Source organism: Pteronotus mesoamericanus, unplaced genomic scaffold, assembly GCF_021234165.1.
Source record: "Pteronotus mesoamericanus isolate MK-2021 breed Mesoamerican mustached bat unplaced genomic scaffold, CSHL_Meso_final contig_163, whole genome shotgun sequence".
NCBI classification, from domain to species: domain Eukaryota; kingdom Metazoa; phylum Chordata; class Mammalia; order Chiroptera; family Mormoopidae; genus Pteronotus; species Pteronotus mesoamericanus.
Window position 1 is genome coordinate 8,574,300 of NW_026555064.1, and position 24,528 is coordinate 8,598,827.

The following is a 24,528-nucleotide window of genomic DNA, read 5'->3' on the forward strand; positions in this document are numbered from 1 at the left end:
CATGCCCCTAACCAGGGACCCAGCCCACAACCCAGGCATGTACCCTGACCTGGAATTGAACCGGCGACCTTTTGGCATTCAGGCTGACGACCAACCCACGGGGACACACCAGCCAGGGTTTATTTGCATTTTGAGTGACAGTGTGTAGAGAACCTAAGAAGGGTAAACAATTAGACTATTATAATAGTGATGGTGAGGGGAAATGGTGACTATTGAGTTAAAGATTTTTAGGAAACTTTATAGGAATTAAATTCAGCTGGATGAGGACTTGCAAGAGACAGGGCAGGGCTGAGGAGTCTTAGGTTTCTGTTTTCTGTAATTGGCTAAATGCCAAGGTCACCGGGAACAGGAGCACAGGTCATAAATCATGTGTTTTCACTGCTTAGTAATATGGTCAGTTGTCTATGTTTGATGTGAGAAATTTTGGAACACAAGAAAATCATTCTGATGAGCCTGTGGTTTTTTCTCAGTACAGAATGATTTAAATGTTAGAAATAATGTGGAGTCTCAGAGGTTGCAGATTCTTCTATTTATTTTATCCATGAGAATACTGAGGTCCAGAAATGCAATCACCCACACTGATAACGACAGCGCCAGAGACGGAAAATTAGACTTCTGTCCCCTCTCCAGTTCGTCCATACTAACGCACCCTCCTAGAGTCCGCGGACACTAAACTCCACACACGTGCCCTTAACAAATGCTCTGAACAACGTTAATTCTAAGGAATAATATTAGTTACAGGTGACCTTTCTAGGCATTGATTTTGCCACTCACCAGATAAAAATTTTCAAAAGTTGCTCCATTCAATTTCTCTGGGGCTTTTATAAGAATATAATTTTAAAAGTAAATTACTTTATGTGTGCTATTAAGAAAACTGTGAATCGATGTGGTGATTTGCACTGAGATCTGTTACTAGTTTAATCTGCCTAAAATTGCTGGGTACAGCAGTCAGTAAAAATATTTCTAGGACTTTAGCCTTATTTATAGCCCTCCCAAATGCACCTCAGGGAAACCACTTGTTTAGGGATGTAGCAACAATAAAATAATAAAAGAAAAACAGTAAAATTTTCTAAGATGTTTATTGGTTCTATTTATAATAGTAAACTACTAGAAACAACTTGAACGAATGGATAAGCAAAATATTCTGCATCGCTACAGTGGAATACAATGAAGTCATTTCAATTAGTATGTGGATTATGAAGTATGTAGGGATGTATATAAATAATGTGCCTGAGAGAATACATGAAATTAAATGTACACAGAGGACATCAATCTAAACATATTGGTGAATTTTCTGAAAGGATAATATATTTCCTAATATGGAAACTAGACACTTATATTTATATTGTGATGCTATACAGTCTATTCCTACTTTGGGGACTATTTCTTTGCTCAGTCTCTTCCTGAACTCCAGTCAGCTTCTCTGATATGAAAGAAACCCATTTACTATGAAAGATATTTATTTAAAATAAAACTTTCTAGAGAATCATCCTAGAAAATCTAAGGATACAAAGTGAACCTAAAAGAAGGGAGACTTTTAGATACTGAATTACAAGACTTCTACACAGCTTCCCCTATTTTTCATTGTGAGAGATTACAGAATAGAAACTGAAATAAGTCATCTATTCTCCAAAGAATTCCCTTGCAGTTACTCTGATTTTATTGCTGTTTTCACACACACACATTTACACATACATGTACATGCACACAAAGGGTTTTGTGTGTCATGTCATTGGAATTATTTATTATAATATAGGATAACTTTCTGTTATGGCATTTTAAGTGTAGAAGAAAAATTAAACGTCAAGAAAGTAATGAGGAAAGGCTAGTACGTTAAAAAAAGAAAGGATACTATGTTCATTTTTGAGTGGGCCAGATAGATATGCACAGAATTCTGTTTCTTTTAGGACAGTTTTTTTTTTTTTATCCCCTTTTTATCTAGTTGTAGACAACTAAGAGAAATGGCTTTGTAAAACCCTTTTGCCACTTCCAGCAAATATGAGAAACTAGGTAACATAAAAAAATTCTCCTACTACAAACACCTAGAACAGGTGGGTGCAACATGACATCTGCTGACATTATTTTAAGTGACTGTCTGAGCTGGGAATATAAGGAGCTATAGTGCTGAAAGGTCAGTAAGCAAGTCCCGCAGCTCCGGCTACCCCGGAGGAAGGATATGTACACACAAGCAAGGATACGGAGCTTTAGGTTGGCAAGGTCCTGTGGGGCGATGATGAGGCAACAAGGTTTTCCCTTTTTCTTCTTCTCTGCTAGCATCCCTGGCTGTGGCCTTGAGAGGACCGGCGTCCTCACGCTCATCCACTGGTTACCTTGCCGGCCACCTCTGGCCGTTCACTTCCCTCAATGCCTGGACCACGTAGCAGCCATGAAATATTTGTTGAGAGCAATTTACTTGCAAGATGATTTTCAAATTCTTACTTTAGTTTAAGCAATGTTATAATATAGAATCATACCTCTTTTCTAACGAGCTTTGTTTTCATAAGATGAGCGCTTTTTAAATTATGTACTATTTCAATATTTATTGGCTGTACATACCATTATGTTACTAAAGAGATGTTTCCTTGTTAGTTTTCATATTAAAACTTTTCCCAGTTTAAAATGGGTTGATGCCCATTTTTCACGAGGTTGCAAAACATAAATAAGAATTGAGACCGTGTAATAATAAAGACCTGGCTTTGAACCTTGGTATACCATCTATACTAGTTGTGCAATCCAGGACAGGTTACTTAATCCACCCGGACTTCAATTTCTGTATCTGTGTAATGGAATAATACTTGTTTTTCAGCGAATAATCCCTGAAAATAAGTTAGCATAATGCTAGGTATATAGTACAGACACAATAAGTATTAGCTATTAAAATGTGAGGGGGGGAGGGAGAGAGAGAGATGGAGAAAGAGAGAGAGAAGGAGGTGAGAGAGAGAGATAGAGAGAGATTTGAAGTATTAGTCTCTATTACCAGCTTTATTAGAGACCCTTCAAGAAATATCAGATTTAATAGGGAAAAAATAGAATGACTCCTAACCTTCTTCTTTTCTGTGTTCTTACCCTGGAACCCTAATCACCAGCACTGTAATATCATAGGCTGGGAACGTTCGCTCTTATTTTCCACCAGCCTTATTGAAGTATAATTAATAACTAAACATGTTATATATTCAAGCTATATAACTTGATATTTTGATATATGTGCACATTATGAAATAATCTAGCTAATTAACCTACCCTCTCTTTTCTTTGTTTTTGGACCCTCTTAGCCAATTTCAAGCATACAGTACAGCACTGTTAACTACAGTCACCATGCCATATGTTAGACCCCCAGAACTCACGCATCTCACATATTTAAACTTTGGACCCCTAGCCGACATCTCCCCATATTTTCTCCCCCCGCCCTCTGGCAACCACCACTCGTCCTCTGCTTTTGTAGTAGAGTAATTTGCATGCCTTAAGCCTGACCTATTTTAAGTGTGCGATGCAGTGATTTTTAGTGAGTTGAAAGAGTTGTGCAGTTCTCATCACAGTCCAGTTTTATGACATTTCCATCACCCCAGAAAGAGGGAACATTTGCTCTTGCAATGTTCGGGAATGGTTCCCATTGTTGTACCTTATCTTATTCTATACTTTGATTAGGCTCATGAATGGATACGGTCCAGGTTGGAGTTGAGAAATACGTCACATGGTGGCAAATGGGAGTTCCTCCATCACACTTTCCCGGAGGAGTGAACATGAAAATAATAGTACCCAGACTGAGGGAAAGAGAGCTAACCAGCCCCTTGGAAGTTGACAAAGGAAATGAGGGCAAGTGAATTTGGGGATAAAATGGGAACAGGCAATGGAAGGAAGTGAAAACACATCAGGCTTTGTTTATTTAAAGGTCATATAATTGTGCCTGGGAAACTTTTTTAGGGCAAGGACAGGGCTAAAGAAAGGATATGTACATAGAAAAGAGGTCTTGCTGGTCCAGAAATTGCAGATAAGTGTTTGCAAGCTGAGAAGTGGGCCAGCAGGAGCCACAGTGCCAATCAGAGCCAAGAGGCAAATTTCCTTGAAGAGCAAAGTGAACGGAAATGAACTGTAGGTTCATTCCTGTTAATTGGCATCACTTGTCGCAGAGCTAATAAATGGCAGGCTCAAACCTTGTTCAAAAATGCTGATTCTAAAATCAACATAAAATCAATATTTTTTAAATGAATAGCTTCAAAGATAAACATCAATTTAAGCTTAGAACTTGTAACTCATTTAATTGTATGAGTGAAATCCATAGGAGGTAAACAAAACAAATACTGTATTCTTCTAGTTCTTTTTTCTAAGCCAATCTTCTAGCAAAAAATAAAATAAAATTGGGAAGACTGTGTGGGGAAAAGCAGAGATCTGGGGGGTGGTGGTGTTGTTTTTCCTTCCACAATTTCCTGAAGCACACTGTTAAACCCTGTGAAGCCAGGGACTAATGTAATTTCCACACAAGAAATAACTGCAAAACGTTTAAGCTTCTCCCCTATGCTGTATGGAACCTCGTTCATTTTCATGCATTTATGGTTCCAAAGCCTGTCCAAGCCAAATGGTGACCACTGGATCTTCTTCAGAGGGGACGGCCTGACCCACCCCAGCGGGGCTGGCAAGTGCAGGATCATGCACAACGCGCAGCTCAGCTGGCCTCTGCGCCCACACAGGGCCTTCGGCGGCGCCGGTTATCAGAGGGCTCCTCTCCTTAATGGGAGTTCAGGAGGAAGGTCCAGGTTCCACGTGTGAGGTTGGGGGTCAGTAGCACAATGGAGGGATTTAAACCACGAGATTAAATGAGACTGGTTAGGAAGGACAGGAAGATTTAAAAAAGAAGAAGGAAGGAAGAAAAAAGGAAGAGTTCTAAGGGCTGAGCCCTGGAGCAAGCCAATGCCAGAGCGGGGGACGCAAGGGGGACCGGCAAAAAGTTCCTGAAGTGGAATGTCCGGGCCTGAATATACAGTCTTTGTTTTAATTGTATTTTGGTAGCAATCAGGGTATACGAGTAGGAATGTTATTTCACTATGTTATTTCTTTATATCTCCAAAATATGACAGCCCAGTAACAACATGCATGCGCACACACACATACGAATAAAGGTGTGTGTCTATTCTAATTCAATGGTATTACAGAATTTAAATAAATAGAAATTAAATTAAAATGTATATATTCACATATATACATTTAATTGTTTCACCAATGGAAAATTACGAAACCAATTTCAATTTTTCATTACCTAGGATTTGCTATATTATTTACATCCTATAAAATACTTTTTTCCCCAAGCAAATATTTTGTTCTGCTGGTTTCCTTCTGATTGATAGTTAATTCAAGTGTTTGGATTCAGTCTGAATTTCAGACCACTATAAAACAGAGTTTAGCTATATTCTTTTTATCTCAATAATTAAATTATACTCATAACTTTCCGTTTAAGAAGCTATAACTGTTAAAATATATGACATGTTTAAAGAGTAAGGCACTGAATAGGTAGAGGAAATTTATGTAGGCTTAAAATTATTTTGTGGTGGCGATATTTTTTTTTTCCATACCAAACTATTTCATCTTGGACACCAACATTGGCTTTTATTGTGGAAGATGAATCTTTCAGCCTCACTCGATGAGGTGCGCATCATTCAAAGACCTAATCAGGAGAAGCAACGGCTGCCACCTAAGTCCGCTCCAATGGAGACCGACCCAGGAACCCGGCCAGGAGTTATACTAAGGACCCGTGATGGCGTTGCCAGGGAATCTGCATTTTTAAAAATAAACACTCAGAGCCCACCCTCATCCCTCAGTGAGCACAGCTGAACTAAGAAGAAAAGAACGTGTGAGAAGTAAATCTTGAAAAATGTGTGTTAGGTTCAAATGGAGAGGAGACGCTGAGGGAATTGGCAGAGTAAAAAAATATGTAGACAATAATAATGAGAGTAGATAATGTCGGGGATGAAGTAAAAATGAGTGGAGAAAGAAGGCCCTGGTGACCGGACTCAGAAAGGACACACGGGAGTGCGGGTGAGAGGCCAGGGAGGACACCACAAAAAGGGGACAGGCATGGGAAGAGCGAACTGGAACACCACACACGGCCTTGAGAAGGCTGGCTTCCCAAGCCAGAGCTGTGCTGTGGGAGGCCCGTCAGGACCCAGAAGATGACACCAGAGAGCAAATTATCATGACCAAAGTGCAGGTCAGTGAAAAGGGGTCACCCGCAGCTGCTACACGCTGCTGTCTGGGTCAGGTCTATAGTGGAGTCCTGCTCTCTGCGGTCAGGGCTCTTGGACACTAAACGCCATCCTCACAGTAGCTTCAGATGAGCATTGTCTCCACAAAGATAACACGAGGTTGTCTGATTTACTGAATACCAGGGTGGACAGAACTTTCTATCCAGCCTGAGTGCAGATGAGTAGGGGGACACCCCAGTTGATGATTTTTGCCACAGGCCTTAGAACGCTCCTGTCTAAGATCCAAAGAGCCAGAAGGAGACCTAGGAAATTGGCAGGGACATTGTTTTCTTTCTCCTCCTTGCCATTGTTATCTGTCTGGTGCCTTAATTTTCATTAAAATATATATGCCAAGCAGTTAAGGTATGTTTTATGTTTAAGCTTCTGTTTCTGAAATTTAAGTCACGTGCAAAAAGTGAGAGCAAATTCTCCTAGATGTTACAGCCTCGCGATGTGTTTTCTTTATAAACCTATACCCCTCATTGACTTCTGGTCCTGTCTTGTAAAGGATTCAAGCAATGAAGCACATTCCTTTTAATCATTATGCAAGAAGAAATTAAATAAATAGCACAATAGGAATATTCATTGTACGCTTTCAAAAGAATATTGTCTCCCTGAAGAAACTGATCCTTTCCCCTGAAAATCATTAGTGTAAAGAGAAGGGGAGAACAAATACTTACTTGTGATTGGGTTCTAATTTCAAAATAAGAAATGGAATGATGGGAATTTTAATAATTTAGCTGGCAAATGTATAAGAAAATATTCAATAATACTCAACATAGTTTGCAAGGTATTATGAAAAGTGCTTTGACACTTGAACGTAAAGGGATGTAAGTAAGCTTTGCACCAACCAAGTGGATGTACTAACCGTGACTTCTCTTTCTTGGTGGCTGGTGTTTTGCTCTTTTATTCCTTTCCCTGCTGGAATGCCTCCTTTACCTTTCCTAAGGAAACTGACCAAAGATTTCCCTCCATGGAGTCCTTACCCCATAACATGCTTGACCAACTCCTAGATGATGGTTATAAAAGTCAGCAATGCTTTAACTAGCAATCAATTTTAGATTTTTTTATAACTTAAATTAAAAACCACAAGGAACCAAAAAACATGATGATATAATAGCATAATGGAATTTTTCTGCTAGAAATGCCCTTTTCCTATCCAATAAAATTCTCCATATGCCTGCTTGGCATTAATTTCTTTTCTCAGCTATTAAGATGCGCTTCTGTGCCCTAAGTATCATGGGGGAGTATATGGGTAGTGGTCAGTGGATGCTTGCTCTGTGTCAAGCACTCTTTTAGGTCCTTCCCATGAATGATCACCTGTCCTACCTACTTCTTATGACTATAAATAATTATTGGATAATTATTCCCACCGTCCTCATGAGGAAATAGAAGGCTGCTCAAGGTTACCCAGCTAGTAAGTGCTGGAGCCAGAATTTTTAATTCAGAGTTCCCTGAATATAAGGCTGAGCCTTTGCCGTCTGTACTATGTGACCTAAACAAATGAGTTCTAATACTAATTGGTTTTGATTTTCAATACTTGACATATGTAATCACAAAGAATATTCCTAGTGGTTGAGTAGGGACTGGATTTATTTTACCTAGTACACTCTTGTGTCTCTTAGTACACTTCTTATGTATTCAATAAGAACTCATGATATGTGGACTTATGTTTATCACTTGCCATCTCATACTAAGGGCTGAACTCCCTTTCTGCTTTGTGTCTAACTTGCCTTTGTCTTTGTTTTTGCAGTACTGGGTACCAGTTTATTTACTATTCACCTGAAAACACAGCCAAAGCAAAAGAAGTTCTCAGCAACATCAATCAACTCCAGCCTCTGATAGCAACCCATGCAGACCTACTGCTTGATTCTGCAAGCCAGCATTCTCCAGACAGTTTGAAGAATTCTTTAAAGATGCTTTCAGAAAAAGTAAGATCCAAATCATCCCTACAGTGGGGAAAATGAAATACCCAAATCCCCATTGCCGTTGCTTTATGCATACATTGCCTTTCATAGAACCTGGAAATGTAAAATAGAGTAAGTTAAAAAGTAAGCTTCAAAGTATTGCCATAGGAGCAAACTGAACTGGCCTCATTCTCTTTTCAAACCTTGCTGAACATTAATTTTTTTTCCTAGTAGGAAATGAAACCTGTTATTGGTGGGTATATATTTTTTCTTTTCCTTGACATCCTTCATTTTTTTTGGTTCATGGTCTTATAAAATGAATTAAATTAGGTTTTGAAAATTACTTTATTTTCCTCTGGTGATCACCTAATTTTTACGCATATGAAGCTATACATTTGAATAGGAATGTCACTTCATTTGAAAGCAGGTCTTTGATGTGGATTCTTATGAGTAGCATGGGGTAATTTCTCTGCCTGACTCACTTTCAACATTATCTACTGGGAGAAGATCCAAAATATTAGTTGCTGTTTGAAATGTAGCGGGACCTGAGCCCTCACTTCCCCGGTGACTTACACTCTGTGTGCATAGAGGAAGGCAGTCCAGCACAGGACAGACCCTCACCGTCAACGTCCATGACTGATTAGGGCAACGGAACGACCCAGAGAGAACCAAGGTCGAAAAAGACAAATTGCAGCTTGATTTTAAATGCAAAACCAGATGTCCTGGCATCCAGTTCCAATACGTCCGTCCTTCACCTCTGCAACCTAAGGACACCTTGTAACTTATTGTGAGATACTTTCAACAAATATGCCCTTGAAGAAACGGACCAAAGAAAATCCTCCCGGTATCATTTTAGAATAAAATGACAGTGTGGTTCTTCACATCCCTCAAGAACAGATTCATAGAAACCTGGATCCTATATATGGATACTTTTTATTCATATATGCTAATTTATAATAATACTACATTTTCATTTTAAAATGTCCATTATTCTATATTTTCTCATTGGATAAAGCTAATATCTATTTTTATTAAAAATTAGCTAATACCTACTCAGCAAGGTCAAGTGAATTATCTAATAAATTACAAAGTAAAAAATCAAAACTCAAGACTGCCAGTTCAAAATGCAGCCTTCCGTCCCTCCTCCATCAGGACAGGGGAAGAAAAATTGGCCCCGAGTTCACAAGTGCCAGCTTTGTCAAAGGCTGTGCTAGGGGCTTCCTGATTGGCGCCATTTCATTTCTCTCCAAGTGGAGGGTACCTACCACTTCTATTTCACAAAGGCAAAGAATGGAACTCAGAGAAGCTAAAGGATGGGCAAAATCAGGCAGCGAGAGGCAAACTAACCGAGGGTTCACAAAGTTCGCGCTGGGGCAACTGGGCGCCAGGCTGCCTCGCGGAGGCAGTTTCCAGGCTGTGCCGCAAGGGGGCAGAAACCAAGGAGGGAGGAAGCTGTCCGGGGTCCCCTAGATCATGCATGGGTCTTGACGCTTCCATTTTTAAAATTAAAAAGAAAATTTTAGACTCTTCCGCAACACTTAAGTATTCTGATCGTCGAAAAAATATATCTAATAGTCAATAAATAGGACAGGAAAAAAAAAAGTGGGGGGAAGCGGAGAGAGTGTTTCGCACAGCAAAATAACAGAAGTTCAGTTTGGCTCAATTCTTTTTTTGAACTTTTAGACAGAGGCGAAGTTTTCTGGATTCACCTGAGCAGGCAGTGTTAGTGAGTGGCTCACCACGGCGGTGATCTGAGAGCAGAATTTATATTCTTCCTGCGCATTGGGCAGGGGATTGTCATTTCCTCCATCATTTACAACCTGCGGCAGTGATTTGGGTGGCAAGACAGGGCAAGTATTTTCTCCTCCTTTAATTCAGCATCGCTCTGACTCCCCCCGCCATATTTTTCTACTGAGTAGACAAGTTTCATTTACTAATAAATCTGTCAACCCTTAAAATCAGGAAGATCTTTGTAAGTTTGCAAGCTGTGCATTTTTTTTTTTTTTAAGAAAGCATGGCTGGAATTTCAGAGAATTATTCAAGTTAACAGACTTTTGCATAGTCTATGAAGATGATTAGTAGCTCATGATTTAAAGTGAAATATGATCCATTACTATCTAGCCCTGGTGCTGGTGATTCATACTCCCTGCCCTAAGGCTGGTCTTTTGTTTGTGTGTTTGTTTGTTTGTTTTCCCCTAGCCATGACATAACAAACACTTTTTTGAAAAGGAAAAAAAAAAAAAAGTATAATCCACAAATTTAGCATAGAATGTAAATGTTTTTAGTGCCATCTTAAATTTTAGTATAATTTAATATTAGCAAAATTTAGCTTGGAACATTTTATTTTTAAGATCAGGATCTTGCACAGTGTGGGCTAGAAAATAAAACTCCTTTCTTGGTTGATAGTTCCTTGTTTCTTTTACTGAATCTGAACTGGTATGTTTGGAAGATAAGTACTTGAATTGTTTTCTTAGGAACTCATTTCTACGGGGTCTTTAATACATAATAGGAATTCTCTGTGTTCCTACTTATCGGAAGGTTTTATAGCTGTTGAGCAGCCAAACAGGAGAGAGTTCACTGAGGTAGGCTGGGGACGCTGGAGAAGGCTGAGGAAAGCCCATGGTAGCAGGAAAGGAGGCGTTCAATTATTGTGTTAAGAGATAGCATCTCTCCTCTTGGGAAACCCATTCCATCTGGAGACAACAGCCATGGATGCATCAGCCCAATATACACGCAGAGCCAGGTGGAGGGAAGCAAGGGGCAACAGAGAAGCATGGCTGGCCAACAGGTCATATTCAGAGAGTCTCAGAGCAGGCCATATTGGTAGATCCAGAGGCAATGCAAAGTATCTCTACTGCCACTGATGGCCGAGCGACAGGACTAGGCTCCCAGGAAAATTCCATCCCCCTGAATGTCTGTTAGTGGAAGAAACAAACAAAAAACCCACACAATTTATAAAAACAAAATATTTGTTGAATTTGTGCTATTTGATAGTCACTGTAAAAATGGAATAAGATAGAGGCCTATTCTTCCCAAGAAAGTCATGCTTCTTGGTGGTAAATGGTTATGTTACTAATGATGATAACAGTAATAGCTAGTTTGGAAGTTTACTAACTTTGATGTACTATTATAAAGTCTTAAATTTTCATAAGCCTATGAGGTGGGTACTAAATTTTTTAATATTTAATCTTCCTCATCGTATGAAGTAGGTACTTTCAATAGCCTCATTTTATAGAGTGGAAGAAATTGAGATACAGAAATATATATATATAATAAGCCCCAAATCACTCACTTTGTAAGTCTAGCTCCAAATGCTGTGAGCTCAGCCACTATAGTGTACTGTCACATGCTTCATGTGTGCTAAGACAGACACTCCCCGCGGACCTAGGAAAACAAATAGGGAGGTGACGGTGGCGAGGACATAACTGAAATTTCATGAGGATGAGATCTGTCTATAAATGTTTTATGACCTAATGTGCACAAACTCAATTAAATTGTTCTAATACTTTAATTCTCAGTGTATTTTCTGGTGTGTAACTGGGTTTTCTTGCTGCATATTAGTTTATGAAACTATTAAAGAAATTGTTTAATCTTGTTTCTGGGCTTTGGGCTCTTGGGTTCCCCAGATAGACATTGAGAGGAAACCCCAGAGAAACTTCCAGACAGATTTTATGAAGCTTATGCCTGAGCACCAGGGAGGCAGCACAGAGCAAAGGAAGGGCTTCCGACCAGGCTGAGGGGCTGGCTCCCCTTGGCTGCTGTTGTAAACTGAGGACAAAGTAGGCATGCAAGCAAAAATGGCAGGCTTGTGGAATTTTTCGTTTCAGGGTCCAGGTACTTCCTTTACTAGCTGCAGGGCACAATGGCATGCTGCTTATGACTGCCCCTCCAGCAAGGTTCCATAGAGGACAAGCCTTGGTCAACTGCCCATGTGGGTCAGTAGTTTCAACATCTGCAAGGAAGCAGGCAGTCAGAAAGGAGATAAAATCAGCTACCTCTGTGTTTTTGAGTAGGGAAGGGAGAGGTGGTAACATTCTTGCGGTCAGCTTATCTGGTGTTTCTTCTGGCCACCAGGTCTTAGCTTGGCCTGCTGACCACTTGGTATTTGTAGATCCTGAGCCCAAGTCCCTATACTTTCTTGTTATGATACAGGATTATAACCAAACACAACGGAGTTCATGCGAATAATTTCAATAGACAAGGCATGGGCCAAATTTTTAACGTAAGATATGAAAGGTTAATAATAGAGTGGAATAAAAATGAATTTCTCTTTTCCCTAGATTAGAATTATGCAATACTATGGACAAAGGAAGAGAGAAAGAAAAAAACTAATATTAAAAAATTCAGACTGAAAAATAAGGGCCTACAAGTAGGAAATGTAGAGCTGTCTCTCATGGTTCAGATATATGTGTGGCATTAGTTTCAAATGCCCATTGCATTCTTCATTCCATAGATATTAATAAATGTTGTTTAGATAGTTATTATTATCCTGCTCATCAAAAAGTTAATACTGAACACCCAGTTATGTGTGGTATGATACTCAATACTATAGGACAAATGCTACATAGACATGGTTCTTAACTTTTACAAAGGAAGAATTTAAAAGAATAGAATGTTTCACACTATTATATTTGTGAAACAACAACAACAAGGATTTGTCACAAATATTAGAGGCTATGCTCACATTTGAAATTTGAAAAAAATCGCACACATTTTAAATCCTGCATCCTTTCAACTTTAGCATAGTATACCAAAGCCTTCTATTGTATTTAATGAAGAGAAAAAGCATTTTATTCTAAAAATTAACTCAGGATTTTTAAAAGAAATGTACACTTAAACTAAAACGAGATGCTAATAACTACCCACTTGAATACCTTAAGTCAAAAAGGCTAAGCATGTGAAGAGTTGGGGAGGACATGGAACAAACTGGAACTTTCATATGTCACTGATGTGTACACAGTTATGTGCATACGTTGGTGAACTGTGCAATGGTGTCTCATAAAGTTTTAAAAGAGCAGTATGATCTAGTCATTTAATTCCTAGTTACCCAAGAGAAGGTCTATTCTGCAGGCTCTGAGAAGGTTGTTGAGTGTGGAAACCTGAAGGCAGGCTTTGTGAAGGTCACTTTCAATAGCAAGAAATAGGCTGAGCTGGGACAGAGGGTTTGAATTATTGAGCATCACAGAATGTCAGTAATCTTCTTGGAGAGCTTGCTAAAATACAGATTCCGATTCATCAGTTCTGAGCTGGGACTCAGGGGTCTACATTTAATATTGATGGCCTCAGATAACATCCTGAAAAAAAAGAAAAGTTAAAGTAAATCAACTGGTAAGGAACTAAGGAAAGTATCCACATGGAATGTAGAAAGGATCTTAACTGGGATTAGCTGTGGGGATAAAAAATAAAGGTCAATCTTTGAATTTATTGAAAAGGTATAACTAACAGAAATTGGTGAGTAATCCAGAAGATAAATATTAATGACAATGATCCAGCTGTTTGGACTCTGAGTTGCTGAATAGGAATGATATCACTCAGAAAAATGGAGAACACATTGATTTTTTTTAAAAAAATCCCTTGAGATCAGGCTGGAACTTTGAAACTTAAGAGACTTTGAGGTGGAAACAGCTGGTGGTGCTGGTTCAGGAAGTGAGGGCAAATGGGTTTTAAAGACCCTGGCATACAGATGAGAGCTGAAGTTACAGAAGGAGTTCCATCACCAATCGGAAGAAAAAAAAGCTTTCGAGAAAGTAGTTTACGGCTCCTCAGGATCCTCTGAGTGGGCACGGGATTATACATCAACAAAGAAAACTGAAAAAAGGTCAGTCAAGATAAAGAAGCATAAATAGAAGTGTGCACTGTACAGTTTACAGTGAACTCCCACAGGGTTTCACAGGCGGTCATTGTAATGCTGTACAAACGGGGGAAAAGTGGTTTTGTGATTTATCCAAGGTCAAGTGACTAATTTACGTGGGCTGACCAGATGTCAAGTAACACTCTTGGCTAAAAGTTCAACGTTCTTTCCTTTAAGAAATGTTCTGTGATATGTGTAAACACAATCAATGCACTAATGTCAAAATACAGAACTATTGCCCTGTGAAATAATGAAAGAATATCATTTAAACATAAACGGGGTTATTTCTTTCCATATACATGGCAACTAAAATGATAATCACTTGTTCATGCCATTGGCTAATTCCATATTGCAAGTGGGATTAGACATAGCAATGAGGTCTCTAGTTAAAAAGACGCCTAACTAGTCCTCTGCCATTAATAGCCAGGAAACTAGGAAATTCCTTCCCAGGAGAAATAAATTTTAGTAGTTTTATACTTGAGGATAATTCTGTAAATTACTTTGAAGAATATGTATATGAGAATATGAAATGGAGAAATTTCAATAAGGCAAAAAAAAAACAACCCAAACCCATTTCATTTTTCAAATAACATTTCTCTCTTTTTTAATATCAAACAAATGAAATATGTTTGCCTTTGCTTAAGCTTATACTTATTTTAGTATATTTTTAAAATGATATTTTAAATGAATTGTTTTGCCTACCCTTGTGATAGCATTTAGACAATGTTTCTCTTTTTTTCATTTAATATAGTGTGAGCTAAGACAGGAAAAGAAAAAGGTTTTCAGAACTCCAACTCAGTAGGGAGCTTGGAGACATGGCCACCTTCTAGCCATGACTTTCAGCTTTCCTGCTATCATCTCAGCTGCAAGAACAACAAAATATAGGTGTGTTGGAATAATTGGACTATATTAATCTCTTCAAGCTGATTTACTAGACTGCAAAACATCAGGGCTTACATTGGTCTACATTGACTAAGTAATGCTGCTCAAGAAAATTACATTTTTTTCCAGGAAATGAGAATAGAATATCTTCTATTCTTTAACAGAATGCCATTCTACATACAGGATCTTGGTGATCTAGAGAGTTTCCCAGGAATCAGATAAGTTTTTCAGTATAAAAAAGTAAAAGATCAGCCATTATTGTATTTGCTTAAGATTTTGTGTATGTTATATTTTGTGTATTACATTATATTACAGCCCCAAGATTCAGGATTGTAGAACTGTAAGAGTCTACTGTATTACCTCCCACATATTCATGGTAAATGAACCCAAATGGGGTTTGAATAAATGACGTGGAACCTCTGTGTGCGCATGCTATGGGGAGAAAATGATCGCAATTACAAGAACCAAACAGGATTTCATTGCACGTGAATAGATGTTCAGCTACATGGTAATTATGTAAGTGTTACGGAGACGAGAGCTGTACTAGCAGGAATTTGGAGAAGGCAAGCTGTTTTGCTCTAAAACTAGATCAAAAGACTTTATTGAAATTATCAACAGAGAAATAGTTTAGTGAAGCTGAATGGAAGTAAATTCGCATTTTTTATATTTACATTTACTTTGATGCACATGTCTATCTATGCTATGTGGAAAATGATGTAAACAACAAATTTCCCCATTTTGCCACAATGATACTGAATTGTTTGAATAGTGTCAAGCCAATTTTTTTCATGTTTTTTAAAATAAAAATGTGTTTTTGTTTTGATTTCCTAGTTTATTATCAAAATATTTTCCAACCTTTTATTCTTATATAATCTTTTTCTCATAGTTCGTGCCTACTGACCTTTAACTTGCCTTCAATATGACTAACAGATTAAAGGAGAGTTTCAAACATCCAGTCAAGTTGAGCAGTGAAGATCGTAGGTAGGCAGCTGTAGACACATGAACTCTGAGAGCTGGCGGTGGTTCAGAACACTTGGGAAGTCTGGGTTGGGAAGAAGGGAGAGGACAGAAACCTCTAGGTTGACGGTGTCTGGTAGGTGGTGAGGAGTAAAGGGGAAGCTGCTGAATTTGTTAGACAGCTTTGGGTCTGTTTCATTTGTGCTGCCAACCGGCAGCCCGCCTTGAGCAGGTCACTACTCTTGTGTCTTAGTTTTCTCATCTGTCAACGAAGAGGCCCACTTCAAGGTCCATTTCAGTTCTAGAATTTCATCATGTATTGCAAAGGAGAGCGATACAGGTATGACATCATCTTATTAGCTCCTGTTTGATATGTTATTTAACTTTTATTTTAATTGCATGGACACAACAGGGAGATTTAGAGACAGTAACCACCTGTTAGGCATGGCAGTGTTGACTACACACTGAGTGCACCAAGGGACAACAATGCGGTGATTGCTGGGGGTTGGGGGTATAAAGGGACTAAATGGTAATGGAAAAAAAATACAATAAAGATTAAATTAAAAAAAAAAAAGAGTGCACAATAAAGGGCTACCTAGAGAAATAGCTATAGTGAAGTCAGCATTATATATCCAAAAGTATCTCACTAAAGGATGATTATATCAACTATTATTGAAAATAAGGCTACCCTGGCTGGTGTAGTTCAGTGAATTGAGTACCAGCCTGTGAATCAAAGGGTCCCTGGTTCAATCTCTAATCATGGCACATGCCTGCATTGTGGGGCAAGCCCCCAGTAGGGGGCGCACGAGAAGCCACACACATTAGTGTTTCCCTCCCTTTCTCCCTCCCTTTCCCTCTCTAAAAATAAACAAATAAAATCTTAAAAAAGAAAAGAAAAGAATGCTATGAGTTAAAGAACCCCTTCCTAAGATTACAAAGTATAAATATGATTGCAATATGGGTCAATGCTTGAGTTACTTCTCTACTCTTTAAACAGATTGTTAGACCACCTGCCTATTAAGTATACTATAATACAGAAAACCAGTTCCTACCCCTCCAGTATTCTACTGAGTGAAGCTATGAAACATTTCCTCGAGAAGCTGGAAAGTACAGCCATGAAGTTCTTTATCATTGAGAAGCTGTCATTTTGCCAGTACTTACTAGGTATTGACCATCAACTTGTAGAATCTACCACAGCAGGTTTTACAGAAACCTTGTTAATAACAAGCATTACTAAAACCATTTGGTGGAGGAGACAGTTAGGGGGCAATAATAAGGAACAAAAGCCCAATGGTTTCATGGAGGAGACCGCCTATGTCATCTCTACTGTTGAAATCTGTCCATAATGCTAAAAGAGCTCCTATCTCTAACTTTTTAAAAAGCGTGTCTTTGTTTAGCTTTTAACTCTGTTTAAAATATAGACTATCCATAGTCTGATTACATTTTTAAGGCCTATTTGGAATTTCTTGAAAGGTAGATGGTGTTCAAATGGCTATTCTCCAGTAAAATTCGTCTCCAAAGATAGGACATGGAACGGAAAGAGAGGGAGCTCAGGAGACAGACGGCATTCACAGCGTGCATAGAACCTCGGCGTTAACTTTTAGCAGGACTCGAGGCCTTGGCACATCCCCAAACCGAACTGTGTTGTGTTATAGCTGTGAATCATTTCTCTCCCTGTTGTGCGTCCTTTTCCCACCATCCACACCACTTAAATGCCAAGAAATCTGCAACTGACCTTTTCATGGCTCTATGCTGAGATGCCTACCATGGTGTTTCTAATCCCTGTCAATTTCTTTCCAGACAGAGCTTTTTGTTCATGCCTTCAAGGATCAGCTGGTCAGAAGCGCTCTGTTAGCACTTTACACTGCCAGGCCAGGAGGTGTCCTTAAAAAGCCACCCTCTCCAAAGGACAGTGCAGAGGAGAGCTGTCCCCAGGGGTCGTCCTCGCCGATGAGAAGGCAGGATTCCATACCCCATCATTCAGACTATGACGAGGAAGAGTGGGTAAGTCTCTTGCACATCGCTTGCTTCCTGGTGTTCAGTCCTGGGAAATAAAGTCAGAATGAGAAGAAATCACTGCTTTTCATCAAAACAAGGTGGAAAGCAGTCAAGGTACAGACTGTGGATGAATAAGTCACATTTTTCCTTTGGGGCAAATTATAAATGGAAGTTTTATTCTTGATCACATTTCTTTGACATAAAATTTATTTGCTGTCAAATAAATTATACATACATAACCAAGAATATGTCATCAAAGCAAAGATGTCACCATTGCCAGATTCTATAGTACTTTTTCTTATTTATTGCCAAGGCAATAAAAACCATTAAAAATGGGGTTTTTTTAGAAAAAGAGTCAGAAGTTATCTACAAAGCACTACTTGAATGCAACAAGTATTTTCAAAGTTGCAGCCCAGTGTTTTAGTTCTGGGCATACCTTAGAAAGTATTAGTGTTTAAATGGCAGCAGATGTAAGACTCTCTTAAATCCCTCTTGTTCATGGTTCGATGATTAAAAAGCAGATGTTACTGCAGGTGCTCTCAAATTAGCAGAAGAATGGCCACATAAAAGCGTATGAAAAGAAAAAGGAAAGCCAAGTAAATAAGGGGAACTCCGCTTGGGCAGAATAAGGCAGTAGAGACATGAAGGTGCTGGGCGAGGGGGAACGCTGTATTATTGCTGAATCAATACCTATTGATTGTCCACGATCCCTTTAAATACACACACACACAGGGAAACTCTTTACTGTGTCCTATATTTAACCACAAAAATAGTGTGCTGGCCGTATTAGATGTTAAATAGTTAACAATTACTTTTCCTGCCACTTAAATTTAAACGTGTTCACGGAGTAAATTATTTGAAAGCCCCAGTTCTCTAAAAAAACTGCTGTCTGAAGGGCTGTGAAGTGATGCCGCTCTCTCTTCAGATAAAATTTCTATCAGAGGAACAGCAGAGCTGGGCTCCAAGAGGTAAATGCTGAATAAGTATTTGTTGTTGCTGATTAAGATTGCATTTCTCCCACTGAAGCATTTTTAAAAGAGCAAATCTAATATTTCTGCCTTTTACCTCACCTTCTTCTTCAATTTATTCACAGCTCCAAGGCATTCGTACCTCTTAACCCCTCTGAAGTTCAATTTGCTCAACTGTAAAGGGAAAATAGCAGCACCTGTTTGGCTCAGGGTGGTCATGAGATACACAACTTACCTGTGTGATGATTCTCCATTACCTGGAAAGGCTGAGGCCAGTGCATTGCAATAGTTTAGTATTATCGCTCTGGGTTTTCTTTTTTTAGGGTATGTAAATTATATTATCTTATTATGAAGACCAGTACTATCCCTTGAGATAAATGGGAAAACTGGATCTACCACAAAATTCATACTGTGAATTTTAAGAGTTTGGGTAGACATAGAAAATAACTTGTATTTCATTTAATTAAACATAGTGTTAACCTTTTCACAGATAATTTCCATTTTATATTAAACCAAGTGAGACTTTGGGAACTGGGTGTCTTTTATTTTTATAATCTTCACCTCGCTGTGTAATGCAAACCCTCACACCTGGCCTTCTGCCGGCTACACAACAATGTGTCTCTTCTGCCCTCCCTCCTTATTTCCTTCTCTTTAGATACTTTTGGGACTTTGTAGGTCCTTGGGTGCTTAGAGCTGAGTCCAGTGGTGAATAAAAACACATGAACAAATAGGAGAGAGACAGGTGGGAAGGTAGGTTCCATTAATGTGGTTTCAGTGCAACATTTGATACCAGAACCTTCCTACTGTGGGTCGAGATGGAAGACGGTGGGAAACGCAGGGCAAGGTGAGGGCTTTTCAGCCAACCCTCCTGTTCAGGGTGGTCACTGAGCACCTGCTCTGCCTGGTCCATTCCTTCGGAGGGCTGCTCTCCTCCAGGCTTTCCCTTCACGTGCAGGTGGTCTTCTTCATGCTATGACGTTTTCCTGCGGTGCCACTCAGCTTTCAAATCCTCCGTTTCCATAAGGACATAGAGGTGAACCACGTAAGCCTCAAGGACTCCACAGCCTCATCAGGGCTCTGGAAAGACAAGTGACAATTGCAGTGCGATCTAGGGTTGAACAAGGAGTGAAGCAGGAGTCCAGTGGTTGTGGTGAGATTCCCAGGAATTCTTCAGACTTACATGTGTGTGAGTTCAGCGTTCGAGAAAGAGTTGGAGGAGGCCTTTCAGACATGAACACATTAACTGACAGAGAGAAAAAGAGACAGTAGAGGTTCTTATTAGTTGTTTACTTGTTTTGCTTAAAGGTGTTGAAGTGTTGAACATTGAGCCTGTTTATACTACAAAAGCCATCTGAGAGTCAGAGAGACAGTGACTAATAGAGTGAGGTCCTTACAGAGGCGAGGAGAGAATCAACTCTCGTGCGCAGGGGAAGGACAAGTCCTGGTGGAAGCTGTTTTCCACTGTCTCCAGGAGGGTACAAGATGGACTTGACTTTTATGATTGTTTCTTTAAAATAGTTTTCCAGTTTTATTGACAATGACTGATGTACAAATTGTATTGGCGTAAGGTGTACAACATAATGATTTCATTTTATATATATATTTCTAAATGATTACCACAATAAATTTAGTTAACATTAATCACCCTACATAGTTACACATTTGCTTTAATAATGAGAACTTTTAAGCCAGACTTACTGGCTTAGCAACTTTGAATATACAATGCGGTGTTAACTATAGTAACCGTGCTATACGCGACATCCCCAGGACATATCAATGTTATAGCTGGAAGTTTGTGCCTTTTGACCACCTTTCCCATTTCCCATAGCCCCCACCTCTGCACACACCGAGCGGTTTCTGTTTCTGTTTCTGTGAGTTTTTTGTAGATACCCCACATCACTGACATCGAACAGTAATTGTCTTTCTGTCTGAGTTCACTTAGCATCATGCCCCCAAGGTCCATCTGTATTGTTGTAAATAGCAGGCTTTTCTCCCTTTTTTGGCTGAGTAATGTTCCATGTGTGTGTGTGTGTGTGTCACATTTTCTTTATTCATTCACTTCTCAATGGATACTTACGTATTTTTCCATATCTTGGCTTTTGTAAATAATGTTGCAATGCATGTGGGAGTGCATATGTCTTTTGGAATTAGTGTTTGGTTTATTTGGATAAATAACTAGAGGTGGAATTGCTGGATTATATGGTAGTTCTGTTTTTAATTTTTTGGAGGAGCCTCCATACTGTTTTCCATAGTGGCTGCACCAGTCCACATTCCCACTATTAGTGTGTGAGTTTTCTCTCTTTTGCACAGCCTTGCCAACACTTGATGTGAGGTAGGAATAGCATTTGATGATAGCTATTTCTACTGATGTGAGGTGATATTACATTGTGGTTTTCATTTCCATTTCCTTGCTTGTTAGTGATGTGGAACACCTTTTCATGTAGCTGTTGGCCATTTGGATGTCTTTTTTGGAAAAATGTCTATTCAGATGCTCTGAACATTTTCTTTATTGAATTGTATGAGTTCTTTATATATTTATTGTATATTAACCTAGGTAGTTTCTTTATCCTTAAAGTAGAACCATATACAAAGACAGGGGAGCAGGGAGGATGGGCTGAGGAGAACAGGTAAAGTTTCAAGTGAGCTCCAAAGAAAATGGGTAGAGGAGTTTATTAGCAAGATTTGAAAAAACCGGGAATAATTTCAGTCTTTGTGAACAGCTAGCCAGACAAGATGCAGTAGGAGCCCCCCTGGTTGTTGGCTGCCCCTCAATCATTCCCTTGGAAATGCTTCGATCGCCTTGCCACTAGGAGAAAGGCTTCCTGATTTTTTCTCCCTCTTGATGCAAGACTATAGTCTCAGTTTCTGAAGTTTTCGTGGTTTCTCTCAAAGGCAAAACAGTAGAGTAATAATGAAGATATGTCTCTCCATGTCCTTTCACATAATTTCTGAATTTCCTCTGGAAGGCACTGTTATTAGAAATATATAAATGCTTTGTCTAAATTTACCACAATTAATTACAAGGAAAATCTTTCCCACTCAGAAAAGTTACTCCTAACTCTCTCTTCCTAATACAGCTTTACTCAATTTGCCGGCAATAACCAAATTTGATTGTTAGAGAGTGTCCTTATTTTTAACCACTTTCTAGTAAAAAGATTTCTTTGTCAAGAGATGAAAATTTCTTTAAAAAACTCACCAAAGTTATAACCATTTACCATTGTTTCCAAAGCTTTATCTAACTTTGAAAAGCTGTGTAAATTCAAAGAAAATGTAGCTAATTGAAAGTGCCTTTGGAGATTGTGCTATTAAATGAATTGGAAACAATTTTGTATGCTGCTTTTCTAGTTAATTAGGTGTTAGAAAAGTTTCGGCACTAATTACAAGTCTAGTCAACTTCTTGAATTAATTCAATGTTTTAAATTACTTTAATTGGGTTTCTGTAATATTATATGAAAATATTCTCTGATTACTTATGTTGGTTTAGGTTTAGATATATAGGAAGGGGCTTCATTTTTAAAAATCTGTGTGTTTTATTTAATTTCTTATAGTAACTATGGTTTTAACTATTATCTAACAGAAACAACTGTACTTAGGTTCTTATAATAAATATTTTTAAACTAAATACATGTTAGTAAATAACTCCTGGATTTTACTATGCTGATGCATGTAAAAATCTTTCTTTTTGAGGTCATGAGAAAGAATCTCTATTAATTCCAAATCAGCATGAGGCTGCTTCTTTTCAAATTGTTTTGTTGGCAAAATTGATGACATGACTAGATAATAATTATCTAGTCAATATGGAGGAGATTGAACCTAAAATGTCCATTATTTGCTTAATTTTACTTGTCAATGATTGAGTGCTTTAAGGCCTGATTTTTCTGAAAAGTTACTAAACAATTAAATTTCAAAGGAATATTGAGATTTTATGACAATCTGTGCAAAGAAATAGGCTAATATAGCATTTCTCATCTTTTAGCTGGTAAGGATGACATACTGCTTTTCTTTCTCTACATTTCTGCAACAGATGCTTCCAACAGCTGGGGTTCCAAGATTAGTTTGTCCAAAATATGAAAGCATGCCATCCAACCAAAGTACTAAGTTGACCCAGTTTTGTGGCTTTTGGTAATTATACTATTCTCTGTAACACATAATCTAATTTCAGTATTACTACACTGAAGGGTTTGTGGCTAAATCTGCCTATCCTCATTCAAAAAATTGTTTAAAAAAGATAAACTTCTGAACCTTTATATTCTGATTCATTCTAGCAAAGAACAGAATAGGAAAACTATTCATACTACTTAGCCATATCGCAAACCCATTTTTTTAGTTGAGCTACATTTCTGTATCAGACATATCAGCATTCAAATGACCTAATTAATTCCTTTCTTTGTGTAGTAAGTATAAATCAAATTTTAAATTTTAGTTCCATTCTTAAGCTAAGAGAACATTTGCTATGCCTTATTAAGACAATGTGTTTATGTCACATGAACACAATAGATGATCCAAGTTAATCTATAATAATTTTTTAATAATTTTATAGATAATGAAAACGATAGCACATCCACAGTAATATTTATGTCAGGCATTCTGAAAATAAATTGTATTTATTACCTGAAAAAAAATGTGGTTTCTCTATAACTCAATATTCCCAAAGATTGCATTTTGTGGTAAGGTTTACACAAACCAGTCTCTGATAAGTTCTTTATCAACATCTCACAGTCCGTTTGGTATTATACCTTTTTCTAACGATGTCTGGAACAAATATGAATGCTTAATCTTGACAGAAGTATTGATAGAGCTGTTTACTTTACCATAATTGGTAGCACTCATCACAGATAGTTATAAAATATTGCTAACCATTGAGGACGAACATATTTTGCCAGACACCTCCACAAGCCATGTGCAGTGGTTTCTGCTCTCAACATCTCTTGCCAGCTCTCTCTCCATCTAGACTTTACTTATAGGGAAAATCACTTAGGCAGTACATGATGTGGAGGTGCCTATGCAAAATGATTTTCAAAAAAGATTCTGTTCGGTTCTCTGATGGCCCAGAATTATGCTTTGTGAAACCACTGACCTGCTCTTAATAAAAAGGAAATCAGTCATTTTCATTTTTAGAGGTAATTAATTCCTATAGACAACTAGATACTAACCTATGATTGAACTTTTCTAAAGAAGCAACTTATAGTTTAGTTACTAAATGAGTAAAATGTTCACTAAACTATGGCCATTTAATTCCAAATTTTATGTAATAGATAGTGTGTGTGTGTAGAGTTTATATATTATATATTATACATTATATAAAGAGAGATATATTCAACTCCAAAATATTTTGTATAAGAAAGCATTGTTCTTATATCCCATGATCACTGAGCCTCATGAACACTGAATTATAATCAGTTGTTTATATGTCTGCTTCTTGCATGTTTTCATAAACTTTATAAATTCCTAAGGGGCAAAGACAACGTCATTAACACACTGCTGTATCTCTTCAGTTAGCAGAGCACTTGCACGTAAAATTGCTCAGTACTCATTTGTAGCGTAAATGACATTGAAATTTGCCCTCAAATTACTATTCTTGTTTAACTCTTTATTTTGAAACAGAATATTTAAATTTAAGATAACTCTGTCCTATGTCAGGTACCTTTTTCCACACAAGAATGCATGAATTATTTTAAGGATTTTCTTTTCTCTGTTTCAGTCAGAACACCCAGTTCTGTCCTCTCTCCTTA

General features: G+C 38.2%; 1 protein-coding gene across 6 annotated transcripts in view; it reads left to right on the forward strand.

Annotated features, from left to right (window-relative positions):
- INPP4B (inositol polyphosphate-4-phosphatase type II B) overlaps window positions 1-24,528 on the forward strand; it is a 544,323-nt gene that overhangs the window by 444,825 nt on the left and 74,970 nt on the right. For all 6 annotated transcript variants that reach the window (XM_054562864.1, XM_054562878.1, XM_054562860.1 and 3 more), the window contains 2 exons: window positions 7,987-8,164; window positions 17,631-17,834. In XM_054562864.1, the coding sequence (XP_054418839.1) occupies window positions 7,987-8,164; window positions 17,631-17,834 (382 nt within the window). The remainder of the gene's footprint in view (window positions 1-7,986; window positions 8,165-17,630; window positions 17,835-24,528) is intronic.